General features: G+C 37.5%; 1 protein-coding gene across 1 annotated transcript in view; it reads left to right on the plus strand.

The window, feature by feature from the left end:
• The window catches only part of LOC122815075, a 3,014,144-nt gene that overhangs the window by 679,035 nt on the left and 2,314,320 nt on the right, over nt 1–20,789 (plus strand). The window contains exons 39-40 of the mRNA XM_044087319.1: nt 7,103–7,138; nt 20,088–20,132. Coding sequence (XP_043943254.1) covers nt 7,103–7,138; nt 20,088–20,132 — 81 coding nt within the window. The remainder of the gene's footprint in view (nt 1–7,102; nt 7,139–20,087; nt 20,133–20,789) is intronic.

Consider the following 20,789-nt stretch of genomic DNA (forward strand, 5'->3'; position numbering starts at 1 on the left):
ATGGGACATGACAATATCCCTGGCTGTGTTCTATATGAGCTACAGAGTGAACTGGCACCTCACCTGTGTGTCCTATTTAATTGCAGCCTCACCTCAGGCTTTGTCCCTACTGAATGGGGCACTGATACAGTCATACCTCTCCACAAAGGAGGAATGACTACAGACCCTGGGAACTATCGCCCCATTAGCTTGACAAGTCTGGTATGCAAAGCTATGGAACGCATCATCATGGTCCTAATAAACAAGGATATAGGGAATCTTCAAACTCTGAATCCCACACAGTTTGGTTTTGTGAAGGGTAGATCATGCCTGCTCAACCTGGTTGACTTCTTTGAGTCAGTCACCAGAGCTGTGGATGAAGACAAGGTGGTTCATACATATTTTTTTCTGAGGGTACACATAGGAATGTTATAGATATAGTTCAAGAAGAGTCGGATGAATGTTTTCATTCTTGTTGTGAAGAAATGTTCGAGCATGTAAATGTAAATGCTTATTGTAATATTGACACTTCCGATGTTCCAGTGAAAAATAGATTTATTCCACTATTTGAAAATGAACAAATAGCGCATTCTAGTTCAATGGTTAATTTTGAAGGGAAAAATATATGTAAGGAAGTCATGAAAAACAAGTCAAGTATTAAGTATAATTTAACACTCAAAGAATGGTGTTCTTTGAAGGAGTTACAAATGAATACTAATTTAATAATAAAGCCAGCGGACAAGGGCAATAAGATTGTTATAATCAATGTAGTCCAATATTTTAGTATGTGTATGGAACACCTTGATAATAGGGATGTGTATGAAATAAGTGATATAAAAAATATGAATCATCTTTAAAAGAATATGACAAATTGATAAATAAGGGCACCAGATTAGGGTATTTTATAGAGAAAGATGTAAAAGATAAATTATCTGACAAACAATGTGAAATGGCTATGTGTTTTTTGTTTACCAAAAATACATAAGGACATGTATAACCCTCCTGGTAGGCCCATCATTTCGGCTTGTAAATATTTTTTGCACAATTTGGGTTTGATTTTACATAAGCTGTTATTACCTTATGCCCAAAAGGCCTCAGCATATATTCAAGATAGTTTTGATTTTTTAGAAAATATTTCTCCAGTAAAATGGAATGAGAATAATTATTGGTTAGTAATTGACGGTAAAAGTTTGTATACTTCAATTAAACATCTAGATGGTTTAAAAGCTATTGTTCATGTTTTAGGTGACAATCCTTTGTCCCATTTTGTTACTGAATTAGTGGAATTTTGTCTAAAGAATAATTATTTTTGTTTTACTAAACAATTATACAGGCAAAAGCAAGGTACTGCCATGGGACCACCATTTGCTCCCATGTATGCTAATATTTTTATGTCATTTTTTTGAAGATACTTTTTTATATCAACAACAGTTTGTGAAGAGGTATGTAACATCTTATAGGTTTATTGATGATTTAATTTTTATTTGTGAAGGTGGTACTAATGAAATACAAAATTTTATATCCCATTTACATGAAAATCCATACGAAATAACTTTTGATGGACTACAACAAGGTAGTAAAGTAGTATATTTAGATATGATATTGGAGGGTAAAACAACTGGAGAAGTGGTTAGCAGGATACATAGGAAATTTATAGATGGTGGACAGTATTTACATGCTTCGAGCTGCCATGCGCCCCATGTGATAAAAACTCTCCTGTATGGAGAATTTTTGAGGTTGTCCAGTATTTGTTCGGATAAAAATGTTTTACAACAAGAAATAAGGGCAACAACTAATATGTTTTTGCAAAGGAGATATGATTCAGTGGATGTAGACATGGCAGTGAAAAACGTTTTAGGTTGACTTTATACATGGAAATTTTTACATAGATCTTTTTATACACCTTTGATGATGAATAAAATAAATAATAAAGATAATCTATGTAAGAGATGTAATGTAGAAATTAATGCTGACTGGGCTCATATGTTTTATGACTGTATAAAATTGAAAGAATACTGGAAGTCAATTAATGAATTTTTGCAGGCTCTTTTTACAGATAATTTCATTATTTCTAAATCTCTTATATTATTCAACACACCTGTACCTCAAAGTGTTAAAAAGGTTAAGCTTCCCTTGTTATGGTCTATTCTAGCAGTGGCTAGGAAAATAATAACCAGAAATTGGATTTCAGATACACCTCCTTCGTTCAATGAATTTAAAAATGTTATGAATATAGTGTGCCATATGGAAATAAACACAATTAGGTCAAGAACAACTAGAAAAACATCTTATTATATTGTATGGGATAATTTACAAAATTTGTTAAAAATCCTAATTTCAATAGCATGGTATTTTAGTTTAATTAATTGATCTGATTGTAGTGGATGTCTTTGTAAATACTTTAGTTGTTTTGTTGAATGTTATAATCATATCTATTTTAATTACTTGTATAAAATTGTTATGATATTTCTCTTGTATGTTAAAACAATAAACCTGTTTTGAAAAAAAAAAAAAAAAAAAAAAAAAAAGGTTTTAGGCGATGATAGTGAAATAAGTAAGGAACAAAATGGTTATACAAGGGAACGTATTTATAGTGTTCAAAACGGTAATAAAATCGACCCTGTATATTTTGTTTCTACATATAATATTAAAAGTGATGAAACAGGTTAATCAAACATTGTTGGAAGTATTTACTACAAGATAAATGTTTGTCTACCATCTTGCCGAATCAACCCTTTTTCTCATTTACTAAGGGGAAAAGTTTAAAAAATATGTTGATTCATGGAGATTTTAGTATACCAGCATTTAACCCTGCTAGACCATTAAACAATATGGGCACATTGAAATGTGGGAGGTGTAGAATTTGCACACATACAGTGGCAAAGGTTGAATATATTAACAATACTAAATGTGATGTTAGAGGTACATATATGTGCGAAAGTAAAGGCATCATATATGTATTGTTTTGCCCTTGCAAGTTATTTTATATAGGCGAAACGAAACGTATGTTTCGTACAAGGTTTATAGAACACTTGAGAGATGTTAGACATCAGAGAGAAGATAAAACAATTTCCTTGCATTTTAAAACCCATCATAAAGGAAACGTTATTTTTTTGAAAGGTACTGTTTTAGAACAGGTTGATTATATGTGGGAAAATGAGGATTTATTGAAACAAAAATTATTATACAAAAAATGTATTTATATTTTAAAGTATAATACAATGGTCCTTAAGGGACTAAATAATGAGTTAAACTGGAAGTGTTTACCTTAAATATTAAATGTATTTAATTATTTAATTGTTTAATTGACTGGTGTTAAAAGATTTTTATGGATATATAAGTGTGATTTAGAAATCAATTGATATTCCATGAAGATGGTAACACTGAGGTGCTAGAATCTGTTATTACAGAAAGAATAAATATTCTAATTTTATTATTTGTGCGTTTTCATTTGTTCATTCCAGAGTTTGGTTTGGATCAGGTTGTTGCAGTTTTTTGGGTATCATTGTTGCAGTTATTTAAGGTGGTTCATACAGCCTACCTCGATCTGGCCAAGGCCTTTGATATCATTCATTCCCCACTCAGGAATCCTAGAAAGACTCACTAAGCTAGACATCAACCCCTATATCACTAGGTGAGTTGCAAACTAGCTCACAGATAGAACCCACAGTGTGAAAGTAGCTGACTCCAAGTCAGATTTCTGACCAGTAATGAGTGGAGTCCCACAGAGTTCGATCCTGGGTCCTCTCCTGTTTGGTATCTACTTCTCTGAAGTCCAGGCCAACATGAAGGGACTCTGACTGACAAAGTTCACAGACAATTGCAAGTTGGGAGCTATAATTAACTCCCCAAGTGATGTTGACTTCCTACAGAGAGGCCTCACTGAGACCAATGACTGCTGTCAGAACCATGGTCTTAAGCTCAATGCCAAAAAATGTGTCATAATCCCCTTTGGGAAAGACCCGGTTCCCATGAATTACGACATGGATGGTAGTCCACTGAACACAGAAGGTGTCATAAGAGATCTGGGAACACAGGTTGACAGCAACCTCTCTTTTGACCATCACATTGCCACCATGGTCAGAAAGGCCTTCTATGTCACACATCTCATTACTAAGGGTTTTGCATCCAGGAAGAAAGAGGTCATTGTCTCTCTCTACTCTTCCCTCATTAGGTCAGTCATCGAGTACAATGCCACATTTGGCATGAACCTCACTAGACATTTACAACAACTGAAGAGGCCACAAAAGTACCTCACAAAGAGGATCCTAGGCCTTAAACACTTATCCTATATGGACAGACTCAAAAAACTCCAACTATTCTCTGTCTCATATAGCCATGTCTGACCCAGCTCTGTTAGAAATCCCAATCCCGCCACACTACATGCTCCTACATGCTCCAGAGACCTAAACCTCATTACCCCAATCAACAGAACAAGCTGGAGGGATAGCTCCATAACCCAGAGATTGCCCATGCTATGGAATAGACTTCCCATACATGTCAAGCGGAGTGCCTCACTGGTCCTCTTCAAAAGAAATCTTGATGAGTGGATGGGAAATAGAAAATTCACCCTGGGGACCACTCCAGTGGCTCTTCTGGACAGAGGCATTTTGAACTAAGGTCAGGTGGCATGGTGCCAGGGAAATCCTATGGGCCAGGCTTGTAAAGGCTCCAGGGCCATTAGCCTAGTACACACCTATGAACCTATGAACCTATGAAACAGTGCTGAAAGCTATAGACAGATCAAGAAAGAGAGCAGTTACAAGTTTACCATCATTTCTCTTTGTGTTAAGTCTTAGTGAAGTTAAGGAGGGCAGGGGAGTTATTGTGGTGGATATGAAAATCATTTTCTGAAGGGGAGAGGAATATATTTTGTGTGACATAGTGTAAGAGTTTGGTCCAAATGCACTTCAAAGGTATTTTTGATGCGTGGAGAAAGATCTTTTAGAGGTTCAGGATGAGTACACTCTTCTCTTCATATAGACAAGAAGGCCCTGAATATTTCTTTACTCTAGCTGTTGCTTTCCCTCCTCTGGGCTGTCTGATCAGTAGTCAGAGTGAAGATGTGGGAGTTAATAAACCTTTGAGAAGCTAGTTGATTATTGTATCCCAGGCAGGGTACAACCCATGCAGCCAAAAGACTACTGCAGCAGAAAGGAATCTGAACATCTACTGTTATGGTGAGTGCTACCACCATAACTGTACTTTACTTGAGGACAGAAGGAATAACAGAATGCAAAGATGACCAACTTTCTGAAGATGACAAACTGACCGAAATACTTCTCAAAGTGACAAATGAACAAAACCGATATTTCAACATATGCGACTGGTAATTCAGAATTCTGACAGCTAATGTAGTAGAAGAATAAATTATTTTCCCAGACCTGTTAAAAAAACTTTCTGTCCTTATCAGAAGGTAAAGGATTAGTATTTGCCAAGTTTTTCTTACAGCTCACCTAGACACTGAAATAGCTACACTGTCAGACCTGGGTGGAGAACTCAAATACTTGTAAGCCTGAGGAACTTTATAAGGTCTGTCTGCCTTTTTAGGGGCTGAAGATTCACTAATAGGTATATTACAAACAATATCAAAATCATTCTCCAAGGCTGGCAAGATAGAAATGGGTAGTAGCAATTCCATTTATCATCATCTTTTTTCGGCTGTTCCCGTTAGGGGTCATCACAGTGGATCATCTGTTTCCATTTCTTCGTGTCCTCTGCATCTTGCTCTGTCACACCAACCACCTGCATGTCCTCTCTCACCACATACATAAACCTTATCTTAGGCCTTCCACTTTTCCTGTTACCTGGTAGTTTCATCCTAAACATCTTTTTCCCAATATACTCAGCATCCCTCCTCAGCACATGTCCAAACCAACATTATCTTGCCTCTCGGGCTTTGTCTCCAAACCTTCCAACCTTGGCCGACCTTCTAATATACTTGTTCCTAATCCTGTCCACCCTCGTCACACCCAGTGCAAATCTTAACATCTTTAACTCTGCCACATCCAGCTCTGACACCTGCCTTTTTGTCAATGCCACTGTCTCCAACCCATATAACATAGCTGGTCTCACTACCCTCTTGTAGACCTTCCCTTTCACTCCTACTGGTACTCGTCTGTCACAAAGCACTCCTGACGCTCTTCTCCACCCACTCCATCCTGCCTGTACTCTCTTCTTCATCTCTCTTCCACACTCACCATTACTCTGAACTATTGATCCCAAGTATTTAAACTCATCCACCTTCGCCACCTCTACTCCTTGCATCCTCACCATTCCTCTATCCTCCCTCATTCCATTTATAATAAGCCATAATATTTCTTCATAGAGGACAATTGCCAGTATTCTTAAAGAGGCATGCCACCTTTCTTGATAAAAATATATTTTAAATAAAACAAAAGTGTGAAAGGTAATTTCAAATAGGGACTTACCAGTCCAGTAATGGAAAGAAGTGCAGACAATTGAGCCTTTGAAGCCCAGGAGGAGCACTCACAAAGGCCGCAAGAAAGTAATGAAGATTTTCACACCAGTAGACCGGGCTTTGGATGCTGCCCAGTTGTTATATCCTAGGCAAGATATAATCTGTACAGTTATACGCTACTGCAGCAATGATTTATAATAAACATTAAGAGTTAGGGAGAGAAGCTTTAAGGCTAAGCAAAGAGAGGAGATTAGGTTATTTGATCACATGACAATAGGTTGCTATTGTAGCCTCATAACCCAACTGCAACAGATTTATCTACTGATAATAACAGAATTCTATATACTGATACTTTGGGCCATCAGCTTATTTATTTGGAAAGGAATATAGTAAGAGAAGAATGCATTTTGCTTAGCAGTCCTCTATCTGGAGTAATGAATATTATATCTGATTAATTTAGATGAATGGTTCAGGATAATGGTGATGTTGGCTGCGGATTATGATTTTTTTACTACTGCACTTAAGCAGTGCTTATAATACAACTTTTCACTATATTTTTGCTATAATATTAAATAAATAAATTAGGAACACATTTTTGTCAAAGTTATTCATATGTAGAAAAATATAGACCTTATTATAATGATGCACTTTATAACATCAGTTAAAATGTATATAATAAACTATGTTTCTTAAATGTTTTAGGGCAAAAAAGGCCTTACGGGAGACAAAGGAGATAAGGTATGTTCATTTATAATCTAAAGACTATAAATTTATAGCAGGTTATTTTGGGTATGGAAGTGCAGATGGTTTCCTCTGTTTTTATAAACTTGCAGCATCCTTTACTTGGTTGTTATATGCTATAAATTATCTGGAATAAGTCAAAAGCTTAAACAAGCTATTCTGATCCAATAATTAAGAAAATGTTTGAAAGGTCAACATTTTGTGATCTTGTATTTTAAAATGGTGAAATTAAACAATCATAAGTCATTAAACTTAAATGCATTTTAATAACATCTTCAGCTACTGACATAATATTTGTGTTGCATTATGTATATGGTAGCTCAGTTATAATGTACAGGCATTTTTTGTTAGGAAGGACGTATAATACATCCTGTGGGATTATGGGGTTGATACTAACATGAGAATGGGCATGTATTAGCCTATATTTGGTGGAATGGGCATGTATTAGTCTGTATTTGGTGAAATGGGCATATGTTAGGCTGTATTTGGTGAAATGGACATGTATTAGTCTGTATTTGGTAGAACTGGCATGTGTTAGGCTGTATTTGGTGGAATGGGCATGTATTAGTCTGCATTTGGTGGAATGAGCATGTGTTAGGCTCTATTTTGTGGAATGGACACGTATTAGTCTGCATTTGGTGGAATGATCATGTGCTAGGCTGCATTTGGTGGAATGGGCAAGTGTTAGGCTGTATTTGGTGGAATGGGCATGTGTTGGGCTGTATTTGGTGGAATGGACATGTATTACTCTGTATTGGGGGAATGGGCTTGTGTTAGGCTCTATATTGTGGAATGGGAATTTATTAGTTTGTATTTGGTGGCATGGGCATGTGTTAGGCTGTATTTGGTGGAATGGGCATGTGTTAGTCTGTACTTGGTGGAATGGTCTTATGTTAAGCTGTACTTGGTGGAATGGTCATGTGTTAGGGTGTACTTGGTGGAATGGGCATGTGTTAGGCTCTACTCGGTGGAATGGGCATGTGTCAGGCATTAGTTGGTAGAATGGGCATGTATTAGGCTGTACTTGGTGGAATGGGCATGTATTAGGCTGTATTTGGTGGAATGGGCATGTGTTGGGCTGTATTTGGTAGAATGGACATGTATTAGTCTGTATTGGTGGAATGGGCTTGTGTTAGACTCTATATTGTGGAATGGGAATTTATTAGTTTGTATTTGGTGGCATGGGCATGTGTTAGTCTGTACTTGGTGGAATGGGCATGTGTTAGGCTGTACTTGGTGGAATGGTCTTATGTTAAGCTGTACTTGGTGGAATGGTTATGTGTTAGGGTGTACTTGGTGGAATGGGCATGTGTTAGGCTCTACTCGGTGGAATGGGCATGTGTCAGGCATTAGTTGGTAGAATGGGTATGTATTAGGCTGTACTTGGTGGAATGGGCATGTATTAGGCTGTAGTTGGTAGAATGAAAGTGGAACGTACTACAGCAGATCACTATAGACATTTGTGTTTCTGCCAAAATTAAACACTGCTGGCATATGCATTTATACACAGGTAGACTACAAGGATAAGTGAACTCATTTTTAATTAACCAACTTATTTATAAATGCAAAATAATTAAATATATTTGTTATATACATTACTTATAGATAATCTTTTGAATGGATGACTGTTAAACAAATTATATACTCCTTTCACCCCAGAAGGAGATGACATTGCTAAGATAAGAATATGGAATTAAGTTTGCTAGAGCAAATGAGTTTTCTGCTAAGGTCTGGCTTTTGAATGGACATTTTATTTTCAAGGAAAGTGTGTGTGTGTGTGTGTGTGTGTGTGTGTGTGTGTGTGTGTGTGTGTGTGTGTGTGCATGTGTGCGTGTGTGCGTGTGTGTGTATGTGTGTACATGTGTATGTGTGTGTACATGTGTGTGTGTGTGTGTGTGTGTGTGTGTATGTGTGTGTGTGTGTGTGTAGGTACACACACTTAGTCTATCCTGTAGTACAGCAGTAACTTCTCTTTACGTCGGTGAACCTAACCCTGCTCTCCATCATGCAGTAAAACCTTCCTAGAACTTCCATAGTCCAGCCTTGTGTGGTTTGATTCTGTCCCCATTTTAACCTTCTCACTACAATGCCATTTGAATGCACTGCCTGCTTTTCTGTGAAATGTAAACATTTCTTATCAGAGTAATGATCCTCACTGCCTCTTCAGCAGGAAGTATTAAGTCTACTAGTCCAGTGGTTATCAGTGTCCTTATAGCAGAGGAACATTTCCCTTAGTGGAGTTCTCTTGTCGCTGTTTACTTCAGTCCATAATGTAGTTACAGCACTGTGCAGTGCATAGTGATGGCATACCTTATCTCCATCTATTCTGTTAAAAATACAAGAAAATCACTTATGAATGGCACATTTCTTACACTGATACCTCTCTAGTTACATTATTCTGAATGTATCTAAAGAGGTGATCAGACACTGCTCTGCTGTATTCATCTGTGCTATCCAAGGAATCTGTTGCATTCTACTAACCAGAAGTACAATTTTGTACTGTATTTTACACTTTTAAACTGTATTTTTGCTATTGATGATTTTAAAAACCGTTCATGTTGATTTGTAATACTTTTTGTCTGCTGTGGTATAGACTAGATTCAGACCTGATGAATCTGGTTCTGTTTGTTAAATTGAGCACTAAACCAGACTATCTTTTGTTGGAGAGGGCCCCTCTGCACCCTTGTGGCAGGGGGGAGCAGTTAAGACTCATCTGATTGAAGGTTACTGACACAGGGCTTAGTTTTGAGCTTTTTTATTGGTTAAATTGTTTAATTCAGTTTGCTCACTGTTTTACTGCAGCTCCACAGAGTTAGGTGACCAGACACTGCTCTACTGTGTTCATCTGTGCAATCCAAGTAATCTGTTACATTCTGCTAACTATAAGTACAATTTTGTACTGTATTTTGCACTTTTAAACTATATTTTTGCTAGGACTCATCTGATTGAAGTTTGTTGGCACAGATCTCATTTTTGAGCTTTTTTATTCCATCATAGTTCATGTTTGTGTGAAAGACTTGAGATGTACCTCACTGGATTATATGCAGAGCGACATGACTGATGTCTTTGAATATGTGTCCCAGACAGGTATGTCCCTAGCCTTGAGCAGCATTCTACCCTCACCTAGGATGATACCATAATATAAACAAAAAATGATTGGCTTAGTTTCTGGTGTCATTCTAAGGAGATCTAGTTCTTGTCAGCCTGGAATAACATGGTTGATAGACCACTCTTCTTTGCCACAGATGGTCTTCACCTGTCACCTCTAGGTTTTCAGTTACTGTTTAAGGCACTTGCCTCCTCCATAGTGCCTTTTTTAGGCAAGGTCTCAAGAACAAAATTTCCAAAGTGGAAATATTACTCACAAATAAATTAAAGGTTATGCTGCAAAACACAAGGAGTTTAAATCAGAAATTGCACTCTTTGGAAGCACTTCTCTCCCTGGAGGATGGTGATGTCTATGCAGTCACAGAAACTTGTTTTAGGGCCACAGAGAGTACCCCGGCCTTGCAAGGATAAAATGCCTTCCACAGTTTCAGACCGTAAAATGAATGTGTGAGAACCAAACGAGGAGTATCTTATCTGTATCAACGATCAATACACTCTTAGACTGATTAGACAGGAATACCCCATGGAGTTACTCCAAGATCAACTAAATGTGGGTAAGACCCCCCTTCAAGTCATCGTTAGCTATTGACCCCCTTTAATGAACCATGATACCCACACTGCTTATTTGGACCTACTTGAGTCAATCAAATTACAACCAAACACTCTAGTCATGGGCGATTTCAGCTATCCCTGCATTGACTGAGAAACTTATATGAGTACCAACATGCTTACACAAAGGTTCCTGGAATGTATTAACACTAATTCCTCTGAACAAATAGTATGTAACCCCACAAAGGGCTCAAATATTCTCGAACTGGTCTCACGAACATGGGTGACTGTTGCACCACCACAAGTATAGGACCCTCACTGGTTAAATCTGATCACAGATCAATCACATTCGAAGTAGCTATAACACCTGAGCCCCTCTTAGATGAAATCGGGCAAAACATTTCAGTAAAGCTAATTATACCCTCCTAAGAGATGGCATAAATAATTTCCAAGCTCCTGTTCCCACAGATGGCATTGACAACTATACTAAGCTATATATAAATGTATTGACACAGCTGTACCTGATAGAATCAAAACAAGATCCTCAAGAAAAAACAAGCCTCCCTGGTGGACATCTAGCATTTAATAAGTTATACAACAAGAGGAAGAAGTTTCTGTCTAAGAATAAAAAACAGAGGTCCCAGAACTGCAAGGACACCCTCCTCTGATTGAACAAACAAATATGACAACTTGTAAAATCCTCTAAGGACAACTTAAAAAAAAATTAGCAAACATAGCTGAGGATAAACATAAGGCATTCTTCAGCTATATCTATAACGTAAACGTTAGGACCCAAACGTGTGCTGAACTAGCTGTGGATAGCATCATGCACATTGATCCTGTAAAAATAGCTAACCTATTAGCCAACTGGTTTGAAAAAAGTAACCCCCAGTTCCCTCCAAACATTACACAGAGCATTCCCCTCTACATCACCCCTACCTTGCATCTCCAAAGTACAAGTCATTAATGCTCTCTCCAAAGCCAAAAGCACAGCCTCTATGGGACCAGATGGCATCCCAGGCTGCATTTTAAATGGTCTAAAATATGAGTTAGCAACTTCATTATGTAATCTCTTCAAACACAGCCTAAGTACTGGTTTTGTCCTTGCTAAACGGAAAACTGCAACCAAATTGTCATCCTCCTTCTTAAAGAGGGTACAGCAATAAACCCTGGGAGCTACAGACCCGTAAGCTTAACCAGCCTTATCTGCAAGGCCATTGAACAAATCATCATGGACCTTATAAATAAGGATATAGGTGATCTCCAAACCCTTGATCAGCCACAGTTTAGTTTTGTCAAAGGCAGGTCATGAATGTTAAACCCGGCAGACTTTTTCTAAAGTGTTACCAGAGCCATAGACAAAGGCAAATCTGTGCATACAGCCTACATTGACTTAGCCAAGGCCTTTGACACAGTTCCACATTGGGACATCATTAGTAAACTCTCCCAGTTGAATATCAACCCTTATGTTGTCAGGTAGGTTGCTAACTGGCTCACTGACAGATTACACTCAGTCAGAGTTGGGGACTTTACATTAACCAGCAGACCTGTCACCAGTGGGGTTCCACAGGGGTCAGTGCTGCCCCCCCCCTATTGTTTGGAATATACTTCTCAGAAGTTCAGACCAAAACAGAGGGGCTGTGCCTGACTAAGTTTGCTGATGACTGCAAATTAGGTGCAATCATTGAATCTTCAAATGATGTCACTATACTTCAAGATGGACTTACACAAACTTTTGTTTGATGCCAAAGCCATGGACTCAAACTCAGTGCTAAAAATGCATTATCATCCCCTTCGGTAAAAACAAAAACACTGCAGACTATCATATAAATAATAATACACTAAGTAACAACTCAGTACTGAGAGACTTGGGAACACAAGTTGACTGTAGCCTAAAATTTGACCACATGTGTCTACTCTGGTAAGGAAGGCATTCTACATCGCACACCTTATTAGCAAAGGCATTGCCTCAGCAGTGAAAGAGGTCATAACACCCCTGTACTCGACCCTCATCAGGCCAATAATTGAGTGCAATGCTCCCTTTGGTATGTACCTTACCAGGCACATGCAGCAACTTGAGAGAGCTCAGAGATTTCTAAACAAGAAAATTCAAGATCTCCAGTACACGTCATATATTGCCAGGTGGAAGTCACTGTCACTGTACTCAGCAGCTTACAGACTACTTAGAGGAGACTTGTGCCTGGCCTACAGAGCAATTCTGGATCCAAACTTAATGGAAATGCTGCACATATGCAAGTCAAATAGAACAAGGTTCACCCACTCCAGGGACCTTAACCTGGCCTGCAACATTAATAGGACCTGCTGGAGAGACAGATATGTCTTTCAGAGGTTGCCACTCCTTTGGAATAGGCTACCAATTCACCTCAAACAAAGCCCTTCTATGACCCTGTTTAAGTGTAGCCTGGATGACTGGATAGGAAACCATAAATTCCTGCTGGGGATTTCACCTATGATCCTCCTAGATATGGGCAGTCATTGCTAACTAAGATATTCAGTTTAGGCAAGATCCTTTATATTGTGTTTCTTTAGTATAATATTGGTACATACAGCTAGGCTTATAAAGACCTTTGAATCAATAGCCCAGTAACCGCCTATGAACCTATTTAGTGAAAAATAATAACCAAAGTTAATAAAACAGGTACAGTACAACTCTTGTCCCTGAAACATTATGTTAAGTATGTTACTGGTATGAGTGTGGAATGTAATCAAGGCTACATATCCCTGTGCTCAACCTAGCCACTGTCTAGCAAACTCCACCAGGCATTTGTCTATTTACATCCTACTGACACCTGGAGGTATCTTTTATTGTCTGTTCATATGTACATGATAATTCCAAAACCATGCTACATAAAAGTTATTGAAAGATTTCATCTTAAAGGTTTCATATTAAAGGTTAAAGGATGGACAATACAACTGCATTAATATTTGACCTTTGTTTAGTACGGGTAAGAGATATTAATTATTGTTCATATCAGCTTTATTTACAGGATCATAAATTTCACATTTCTCTAAATCTCTCAACAACCAAGAGTCACAACTAGAACTGCTTAGCCTCGTATGAAAGCTCTCAAATGGATGACTAAAATGCTGCTAACAGTATACATGTATGTAACTTTAATAGTTGCTGAGACATTGTAAGTTGTTAGCAAAAAATATAAACCAGAACCTAAAGAATACTACCTCTGTAAAATAGTATGTGCTGAAGAGTTTGCCATTTATTTATTTATTTTACATTTGTTTACTGGGATAATCTAGCTGGGTATGTACATATTTTCAGCAGAGGGTGAGGGAGGAAAGCTCCAGGTATATATCACATTTCACATTGCAATACACAGTGAATTTACATTTGTAACAGTAAATAAAAAATTACATTTGAAACACTAATAGATGGAGTCAAATATTTAGAAAAGTACAGATAAACTGTGCAAATAGAGTCAAATATTTACATAATTGAGAGGAAACATGGCCGGTGTATTAAAATGAAATAAGTTGTTGACGTAAGAGTTTAAGTATAATGAGAAGAGAGTTATATTGAATGCAATGAAATAATAAGACCACGCTAGATAAAGTTTGGTGAAGTACATCCTATATATATATATATATATATATATATATATATATATATATATATATATATATATATATATATCTATCTATATAAAACATATATATTAAAGGCACTTATTTAGTTTTGTCATCCTGGGTAAGCGTTGTGGTATTTATCAGTGTCATGGCCATGTCCTTTGTGAAACAAGGTAGTGTGGGTTATGTTTCTTCTTTGGTTTAGAATTATTTCAGCATGTATTACCTACCTTACAGCAGGCACTAATAGGCACCGGAGTTTGCACAGGGACAGGTACTTATTCAGCAATAGGTGAATCCAGGTAAACTGTTTGCTTCACAACAAATAAGACCTGGATGTTCTGTACATTACAGAATATGCAGGTGAATTCAGTTACTCCACAGAAAAGGTATAAATGAACAAAACAGCCATCATGTAATCTGAATTGTTAATGGCAAAATAAGGAAGTTTTAAGTGTAATGCATGCCTCACAAGCCAGGTCTTGAAATAAAAAGAAGGGGAAAAAAAACTTTTGGGAAAAGTGGAAATGTATATTTATTTTCGGATCTCTTTGCCTTTACCCTGGCAAAGTAAGCCCCAAACACCTGGTGTGAACATTGTTCAAAAACTATAGCAAGAAAGGATTAATACTTTAACCTTGGCACTGAACTGTAAATTATGTGCATGTTTTCATTACCAGGAGAGAGATCAAAAGAAGTGCAGTAACCCAAAGGGAAATGTAAGGCACTTGGGGTAAAAAAAAAGAATGCCAGTAGGGGTGAAGCTGTAAAACTATAGTCTAATTGTTGAGCATGTGTGATAGAAAAAAAATGCTGCAACATAGAAGTATGTAAGTTATCCAGAATGACAATCAGCACAATGCTTTATACCTTTACTGCATTTGCAACTTATAGTAAACCACTGGACTTTTTCAGCCATCAGCATCAAAAGAATCAATCCCCGGCCTTCTGTTCAATGCCAGGGCAAAAAAAGGCCATCAAATAATACAGTTTCATGACTCTCTGACAGATGAGTCCTACATGAAGATGTATCTAAAACATTTCAGTCAACATGTTTTTAAATAAACTAGTAATCTGCTGCAGAGACACAGCTGATCTGTGCCACGCACATCATGTTGCTATCAAAATAAGGAGGTGGAATTTTGTAGCTGCTTTATGTGCATGCACCTAGGCATTTCAGTTAATAGAAACAATGTATCACTTCTTAGAATAGGGTTCCTAGTAACTGGGGCTGTCATGGATCACATGACTAGAATGAATTATATTGTATTTACGAGTCATAAATTGGGACAGGATGCTACTTTTACACCACAGAACTAATTGATATTTACTCAGAGAATAAAGATAGCCTGATTTCCTTACAGAAATGATTTGCTTAATTACAGAATCATGTATGAGAAACAAAGAGTCGGCTATGGTTCAAAATCCGGGTATGTATACACATCTTGGTGTGTACATCTGTATATGTGATAGTTCCCTTTATAAAAGGTAATGTAAATGTGGACTTGTATTCATGTACATGCTATCAGTGTAACATAATTTTTTACCTATAGATTCAGCCCTTAAGAAAAGTGATCAGTCTACTTTTATGATGCTTGTGAGTCCCTTTAGACCAGAGATAAATGTATGGCAATCCACACTTGAGAAATTTAAAAAAAAAAAAAAAAATTACAGGATATCTCATGTAACTGGATGAACAGATTATCACTAATCCATATCTGAGTCCATTATTATAGACCTGAGTATGTTAAGGTGAAACTGTTGTCCTTTTCCAAAATGTGTTTAGAACCATTTTTAATGATTTCTACTTTAAAGCAACCATATCTAGAGATCAGTTTTTACTAGTGAAAGTAATTTTGGTCCTCCAGGTTGGGGCTGGCCAACCAACTATCTGTGGTGAGTCCCAAAGTCTAAAGTGACTCCTAATATTACCAACAAGGTATATGTATGCAATTGCAGTGTTTTGTGCGGCCAGCATGTTTTTACATGCCCCAGAGTCATTTATTCTTATCCATGTCAGATTTGTATCCTAAAGCAGAATCTGGATGGTGGCTGGCCAAAATATCACAGGAGTTACTCTTGGGTATAGAAGACCAGTCAAGAAACTTAAATAGTGGTCCCTCACTGAAAGCAGAGTCTAACCGTCAAATCTAGAGTAAATTTCCAAGCTTTCATTCTTGTAAGGAGCTTCATCATATCTAGGAAAGAGTCCAACATCAATTAGCCAAGATTAAAAAAATGTACAGACCTATGCTGCCAACTAGTCCTGCAGGCTAGGTTATCATTACATCAAAATGTACAATTCATTCTGAAACAATAATTCCATCTTATCCAGGGCAGAACCGTGTGACAAATGTGAAACAAAACAAAAGAAAAATAAAAAAAATCAGTCATGATCCGGGTAAAGGGAAAGAAAGCAGAGGAACAAAATGTCTGGTACCCAGGTCAGAAACTGGGAAGTCAGTATTACCATCAGATTTCTTTTGTAGTTCTCAATAATACAGATCTGAGGCACATAGAAAACCCAAAAATTACTGCAGTGTATGAATATCTACCCAGCTAGGGAGCATGCCATGTCCTCTAGTCTACCCTAGAGAGACAGCTTATGCTCAGGAGAGGATGCAGTTACATATGGCCAATTATAGTAAATCCCAAGTCCCACACCTGCCCAGCCACCAATCCTAATGACCAGAGCCCATGATCACCTACAAGAATGGAGAATAATAAGCAGTTCATGTCAAAAATGGACCAGTACCTAAACCACCGTCTAGGTTTCTGTATTGCAGTGCTTTCTTCCCCTTCACAAAGGTAGTAGCAACACTGACATCTCCAGTTTTCATCCTATTGCTATACTCTCCCCCCTCTCTAAAATCCTCAAAAAATGTAGCCATAAGCAGCTATTAAATTACTCACTTCAAAATCAGCTCCCCTCTCTGACCCAGCATTGTTTCAGACCAAGCCACAGCACAACTACTGCTCTTATATCCTTCATGGATACAGTCAATCAGGCTTGAGATGCTGGTAAAATTGTATACTCACTCTTTCTTGACCTCTGTAAAGCCTTCAGTACTGTCTCCCATCCTCTGCTCCTCACTTTGTTGTTGTTGTTGTGTCTTTCAGCTTTTCCCAGTTAGGGGTCGTGACAGCGGAACTCCGGTCCGCTAATGATTGGTAGTTGATCTTTACGTGCCGAGTTACCAGCCCTGATGCACAACCTTCAATGAAGGTACGTCCATTCACGCATGCCTCCATGCAGAAGATGCTCTAGCTGCGAATTGAACTGGACAGCATCTTACTGTGAGGCGACAACTCTACCGCAGCACCACCACCGCGGGTACATCCTCTACTCCCCACTAAACTCTTTAATTTAGGCATTTCCCCTCCCACTCTAAATTGATTCACTAACTACCTATAAAATAGACAGCAATCCACTAAATGGCCAAACTCCTTCTCCTCTTTTCTCAACTCATCCACAGGCATTCCCCAAGGCTCCATTTTAGGACCGCTTCCTTTCAGTATTTTCATTAACGGCTTTCATTCCACCCTTAGTAACGGATCAGTAGTACAATATGCAGATGACTCAGCCATTATCTGCTCTGTCAAATCTGAGACTGAACTCTTGCAAATGACCCAGAATGCCTTTACTTCCACTGAAACCTGGATGTCCAACAATCATCTTGCCCTAAACCCCAACAAAACCAAAATGGTAGCATTTATCCCAAGAAATCCACTCCTGTTAATAAGACAGATTTTATCATATATTCTTAAAACAAGACTACCATAGAGATTGTGTCTCATACAAAATTACTAGGGATTATCTTGGATAAAAAACTCACATTCGACCTCCATGGGCATAATAGTGTTAAAAAAGCACACCAGAAATTAGGTATCCTCTACAGTCATCAACATTTTCTTAACCGTTTGACAAAACAAACCCTTGCCTTAACCTTTCTCCTACCTTCTCTCCTAACCAATATCCAGTCTTCCCTAAAAAATAAGCTTGAGTCTTGCTACAGCAAGGTTGCTAAGTTCACAAACAATGCAAAATACTCCTCACATCCCTGCTCCTCCTTACACTCACTTAACTGGTTTGAACTCCCACGTCACCTAACTTACCTGCAATTAACTATAGCACAAAAAAATCATTTACAGTCCATCTAACTGCCCAGCCCTTTCATCCATTTTAACTCACTATCACCTAAATAGACCACTTAGAACAGAAAACAACCAGCGTCTTGAAATACATAAACTAAAACTCCCAGCTGGCCAAATGCTCTACTCATTCTCCGTTGCTAAACTATGGATGCTCTCCCATTAGCTATTAGGACCACTAGTAATGTCCTCTCCTTCAAAAAATGTCTGTGGCAACATCTTTTCACCCTATGGCACTGCAGATGCTCTAATCAGCATCCCTCCAAAACCTGACTCCTCATATTTCAAGTAATATAACCTTTATTCACATCTCCCTTCCCTCCAATCTGTCCTTACTACTACAGGAACACCTACCTAATGGATACCCCTCAACTTTGTAATATTGCACTGGCTTATTCTGCTGTTTGTTTTTGTAATAGAATTGCTTAATCTATTATATGTTTCTTGAAATGTGTTTATACATTGAATTGCATTCTCTATATTACTTGTGTTATAATGCATTTGTTATTGTGTTTTGTACAGTGTTATTTGTTTCTACTAACTGTTCTGAAAAATATGGACATTCATACTAACTTCCTTATGGAGTTATTCTCCACTGAAAATGGGCTCTTCGTGGTTCAGTGGACTTTCCTGGTAAACAAATGCCAATAAATAAATAAATAAATTATGATGTTTTAATAATGTATGTTCTAGTGCAATTGGAGGTAATGAATGCCAGCTTGTATAAATTAGATGTACTCCGATCTTTATGCAAGTGTTTGTTTGTTTTCTCAGCTGCTAATGAAGCCATAATAACATCAGTCTAAATGTACCCACTCAGAAATTGTTGACTTACTTCACCAAAAAAATTCTTTAAATCAAAGTCAGTGGCACATTTTTTATCCTAATTTATAATTTAAATTTATTTATTTATATATTTATTTATATGAGATTTGGTTTCACTACAGATAAGGACTGCCTTATCAATGCAACTATTTAAGTGAGAAATGTCAGAAGCTTAGCAAGCATCTTTAAAAATTGGCTCCATTAGGGGATGATTCCAGCAGAATCCGTTGAGTCCTACAGCAGCTTTATTCAGAAGGACATCATTGCAGTGATCAGCAAAGACTACATCTGAAATTTAAAACTTCAGATTATTTTTAATTCAAGGAAGACCAAAACGGAAGTTCTGTGATTGTAAAGATTTCTGTCCATGTACTCAGTTTTAATCCTTACACACTCCCGTCAATAACAATTTTGTCACATCTGTTATTCCCTTTAATTGAGCTAAACTATTTTGACTACTTAATGCCAGCTTAATTTTTTGTAACTGATTTTAATCTCCTTTTCTCACTCAGTATCTTATGGCATTAATATACTTTGGCATTTTTACTGTATATCACTTTGTTATGAACCAGAAGTCTGAAAAAAAAGAGTGTAAAACAGAGCTAGCCTGTTTAGAAAAGTTAAGATCCTCTTGCACACTGCTTTCAATGGATTAACAAAGTAAATCAGAATGTACGCCTTTAATATAGCTTTCTTTCTTTATTTTCAGGGTGATATTGGATTTACTGGACCAGCTGGACCTCCAGGAATCGCTGTAAGAAAATTATGCTGTTTTAGGTTGACATGCCCTTTATAATGACTATAAAATTAATTTTCATTTTTGTGAACTGTCAATTACTATTTGTTTTTTCCTCAATTGAAATAACCTTATATAATGTCAAGTATCTTTGTGTAGCATAACAAAATGTCAAGTGTCTGTATGTGTGTGTGTGTGTGTGTGTGTGTGTGTGTGTGTGTGTGTGTGTGTGTGTGTGTGTGTGTGTGTGTGTGTGTGTTTGCGTGTGTGTATATGTGTGTGAGTGTGCGCGTGTATATACACAGGATTGTGCACGTGTACTGTACAGCAATGTATTTAAACTGATAAATATTTAAGTACTTTTTATGACTACCTATGTACTATTATATAGACTTCATCCTCTGCTGGTTCTGTAGGTCTGTCTAAGATTATACTGCTACTGAATTCTACAGTATGCTTTATTTAGGTGACATAGTGGCACAGTAAATAGTGTTGTCACCTCACAACAAAAGGTTCTCTGGTATGATTCTCAGCCAGTGTGCCTTCTGTGTGGAGTCTGCATGTCCTCCATGTGTTTATGTGGGTTTCTCAGGGTGCTGTGGGTGCTCTGGTATTCCAAAGGTTTGTTGTAGGTGGAGTGGACACTAAATTTGCCACAGATGTGAGTGTGTGGTG

This window comes from Protopterus annectens, chromosome 11.part0 (assembly GCF_019279795.1).
Source record: "Protopterus annectens isolate FY-2018-M chromosome 11.part0, PAN1.0, whole genome shotgun sequence".
Taxonomy (NCBI): domain Eukaryota; kingdom Metazoa; phylum Chordata; order Ceratodontiformes; family Protopteridae; genus Protopterus; species Protopterus annectens.